Source organism: Brassica oleracea, chromosome C5 (assembly GCF_000695525.1).
Source record: "Brassica oleracea var. oleracea cultivar TO1000 chromosome C5, BOL, whole genome shotgun sequence".
Classification (NCBI taxonomy): domain Eukaryota; kingdom Viridiplantae; phylum Streptophyta; class Magnoliopsida; order Brassicales; family Brassicaceae; genus Brassica; species Brassica oleracea.
Window position 1 is genome coordinate 15204713 of NC_027752.1, and position 4168 is coordinate 15208880.

Sequence of the window (4168 nt, forward strand, 5' to 3'; positions counted from 1 at the left end):
CAATGGTTTACGGTTTATCCAAGATTTAAGGTTTATAATTTAGGGTTTGGAGTTTAGGATTTAGTATTTTGCTAACGGTTTAACAATATTTATTTATTTATTTTTGTAACTATTTTTATGTATTTTTATTATTTTATTTTAAAAATATAATCTTATTTGGAAATTCAATTTTGTTTTTTTTTTAAAAAGATATCAAATATTAAATACTCAAACACTATTGGTTGGTGAATCTAGAGGTTCAACCCAAGAATTTTTGTGAACATATAAATATCAATATTTGATTGATTAGACAAAAAAAATTATTTTAATCTCTAATGTAACTTTATTAATCTATCCGAATATTTTTAATTGATAAATGTCTGTTCTCCATGTACCCTTAACATTTAATGATAGGGAAAATTAGATGGTTAGAAGACATATTTTGCAAAATAGCTTAGATCTTGGCATTTAGACCTGTTGATTTCATACTTATAAAGATTAGTCGTTATCCAAGTTCACGTGTTGAATATGTAATGTCAAGATATTTGACGATGGGCTTCCGATCTGCGACTGAAATGTCTCTGTGAGATATGATTAACCTTAATACAAAATGAACTTTTATCCTAAATGGGCATTCGAATAGAACAAACGAACTTTTCTTACCACTACTAGATTTTGGATCCTATGATGGAGTGTAGCCCACCTCGAGATTTTATTTTGGAACAAAAGAATGTATAATATACCATATGGTTCGTAAACCGCTGGCTGAGACGGAGAGTCCACTTCTATTATTTCTCTTCGGCTCCATCCTCTCTAAATCATCTTCAATCATCAAAAAACTCCACCTTCAAATCTCTTCCCCTATATCTTCTCTACACACCGACGCTACATAATTAATTAAACAAAGATATCCATACTTGTTCCTTTAATTTCTCGTTTATTCTGTTATTAATCTCTTCGCGCAAGGAAAGAATACATTCCAAACCCTAATCCGATCATCTCCCCCCTTCCCCCGATTCTCTCCGGTCAGTCTCCGATCTAACCATTTGATTTCGAATTCAGATTGATTTTGCGATACTCTTTGGTTTTGGTTGCGCAGATTCAGGTTTTGATTTATCCGTCTTTGATCGCTAGGTGTTTTTGAATTATGAGTAATCAGAAGAAGAGGAATTTCCAGATTGAGGCGTTCAAGCACCGCGTCGTCGTGGATCCCAAATACGCCGATAAAACCTGGCAGATTCTCGAGCGTGCGATTCATCAGATTTACAATCAAGATGCTAGCGGCCTCAGCTTCGAAGAGCTTTACAGGTCTCTCTCTCTTCTCTCTAGATTTAGTGTAGAAATGTTTCTTAATTTCTCTGTTGAGCTGTTGGTGTGAGTCTCTCTCTTTCATTCAGCTGTTAAATGGCTAGCGATTTGAGAATGATCAGTTTTCATGCCAATTTATCAGGAACGCGTACAACATGGTTCTGCACAAGTTTGGCGATAAGCTCTACACCGGCTTTATCGCCACCATGACTGCTCATCTCAAGGACAAGTCCAAGCTCATCGAGGCTGCTCAGGGAGGATCGTTTCTTGAAGAGCTCAACAAGAAATGGAACGAGCACAACAAAGCGTTGGAAATGATACGGGACATCCTCATGTACATGGACAGAACCTACATCGAGAGCACCAAGAAGCCTCACGTTCATCCCATGGGGCTTAGTTTGTGGAGGGACAACGTGGTGCATTCCCCTAAGATTCACTCGAGGCTTCTGAACACACTTCTTGATCTAGTCCATAAGGAACGCACTGGTGAGGTTATTGACAGAGGGTTGGTGAGGAATGTTACCAAGATGTTTATGGACTTGGGAGAGTCTGTGTATCAGGATGATTTTGAGAAGCCCTTTTTGGATGCTTCTTCCGAGTTTTACAAGGTTGAGTCTCAGGAGTTTATTGAGTCTTGTGATTGTGGGGATTACCTGAAGAAAGCTGAGAAACGTCTGACTGAGGAGATAGATAGGGTAGGACACTACTTGGATGCCAAGAGTGAAGACAAGATTACTAGTGTGGTTGAGAAAGAGATGATTGCTAACCACATGCAGAGGCTGGTTCTCATGGAGAATTCAGGTCTCGTTACTATGCTTCTGAATGATAAGTATGAGGATTTGGGTAGGATGTACAACTTGTTCCGCAGGGTTACCAACGGTCTTGCTACCGTCAGAGACGTTATGACCTCGCATCTAAGGGAAATGGGGAAGCAGCTTGTTACTGATCCGGAGAAGTCCAAGGATCCGGTGGAGTTCGTGCAGCGGCTATTGGACGAGCGGGATAAGTATGACAAAATCACCAGCACCGCGTTTGGTAATGATAAAACGTTTCAGAACGCGTCGAATTCTTCGTTTGAGTATTTCATCAACTTGAATGCTCGTTCTCCTGAGTTCATCTCCTTGTTCGTTGATGACAAGCTACGGAAAGGACTTAAGGGTATCGCAGACGCGGATGTGGAGGTCGTCCTTGATAAAGTCATGATGCTGTTCCGCTACTTACAAGAGAAAGATGTGTTTGAGAAGTACTACAAGCAGCATTTGGCTAAAAGGCTTCTCTCCGGCAAAACCGTGTCAGATGACGCAGAGAAAAGTCTGATAGTGAAACTAAAGACGGAATGTGGATATCAGTTCACTTCGAAATTGGAAGGCATGTTCACTGACATGAAGACTTCAGAGGACACAATGAGAGGGTTTTACGGCAGTCACCCTGAGCTTTCAGAAGGACCAACGCTTATTGTTCAGGTTCTTACAACTGGTTCATGGCCCACACAGCCTGCAGTACCTTGTAATCTCCCAGCTGAAGTTTCGGTTCTCTGCGAGAAGTTCCGCTCTTATTACCTTGGAACCCATACCGGTAGGAGATTGTCTTGGCAAACTAACATGGGCACAGCCGATATCAAAGCAATCTTTGGAAAAGGTCAGAAACATGAACTCAACGTGTCGACTTTCCAGATGTGTGTCCTCATGCTTTTCAACAACTCCGATCGTCTCAGCTACAAGGAGATCGAACAGGCTACTGAAATCCCAGCACCAGATCTGAAACGTTGCTTGCAATCGCTAGCGTGTGTAAAAGGCAAAAACGTGATAAAGAAAGAACCGATGAGCAAAGACATAGGAGAAGAAGATCTGTTTTGTGTGAACGACAAGTTCACAAGCAAGTTTTACAAAGTGAAGATTGGAACAGTTGTTGCACAAAAGGAGACAGAGCCGGAGAAGCAAGAGACGAGACAGAGAGTGGAGGAAGACAGGAAACCTCAGATTGAAGCAGCGATTGTGAGGATCATGAAGTCTAGGAAAATACTGGATCACAACAACATAATAGCGGAGGTGACTAAACAGTTACAGCCACGGTTCTTGGCTAACCCGACCGAGATAAAGAAGAGGATCGAGTCGCTCATTGAACGTGATTTCTTGGAAAGGGATAATACGGACCGGAAACTTTACCGCTATTTAGCCTAATAAGTTGATTACCTCAACAACAACAAAAGGCCGTTCGTCCCTGTTTATTTGCTTTGTTTCTTCCGTTTTGGTGTAAAAGCTTATGATCTGTACGGTAGTAGGTAAAATCAATCGAACGAACATGGTGTTACTGCCGTTGGTCGAATATAACATTTGCTTCCTTTTTTGTCTTCTTACAAGACTATTATGGGATATTGTTTCAATTTATTGGCGAACTAGTAAAACTTCATTAAACTAATGCAGACAAGTTATTACACAAGTAGTCATGTGTAATATGCTGTAAACGATATTAAAATATAAGATTCACGATGCGTTTAGAACGTCTTACTAAGCATCAATATATCTAGACACTCTTTGCTCCGTCCGGTATCTTTTCTCTTATGTTTATTCAGCTGCCTTAAAGACATGTTTACAGGAATTAAGATGCTATATGGGCCAAACCAGGGCCTTATTTGTAGGCCCATAAATGAGAGGGAAAATGAAACCAAAATTTCAAGCGCGGTTAACATTTTAACTAGGAAACAAAAATCCCGCCAAACGTTGGCAACTCTTGCTTCATTTATTTTATAATATAACTGCGGTTCTTAATCCCTCCTCGTAGCTATTCGCCATTGACAATACATCTGTTGAAAAACCTCTCAGTCGGATCTTTCTTCTCCGAAACTAAGGATATGGATATCTCCGACATAGCGAGAAAGCTC

General features: G+C 40.3%; 2 protein-coding genes across 7 annotated transcripts in view; both read left to right on the plus strand.

Moving 5' to 3' along the window:
* Positions 1-3674, plus strand: part of LOC106295004 (cullin-3A) — a 6476-nt gene extending 2802 nt beyond the window's left edge. For 3 of the 6 annotated variants that reach the window (XM_013730747.1, XM_013730751.1, XM_013730749.1), the window contains exons 6-7: positions 1114-1287; positions 1430-3639. In XM_013730747.1, coding sequence (XP_013586201.1) covers positions 1127-1287; positions 1430-3467 — 2199 coding nt within the window. In that variant the 5' untranslated portion in view covers positions 1114-1126 and the 3' untranslated portion in view covers positions 3468-3639. Of the gene's footprint in view, positions 1-732; positions 1005-1078; positions 1288-1429 lie in introns of those variants that run through there. The other 3 variants (XM_013730752.1, XM_013730750.1, XM_013730753.1) reach the window with 3 other exon arrangements.
* A 464-nt stretch (positions 3675-4138) lies between these two features.
* The window catches only part of LOC106344599 (origin of replication complex subunit 6-like), a 2091-nt gene continuing 2061 nt past the window's right edge, over positions 4139-4168 (plus strand). Inside the window, exon 1 of the mRNA XM_013783949.1 lies at positions 4139-4156. Within this exon, the coding sequence (XP_013639403.1) occupies positions 4139-4156 (18 nt within the window). The remainder of the gene's footprint in view (positions 4157-4168) is intronic.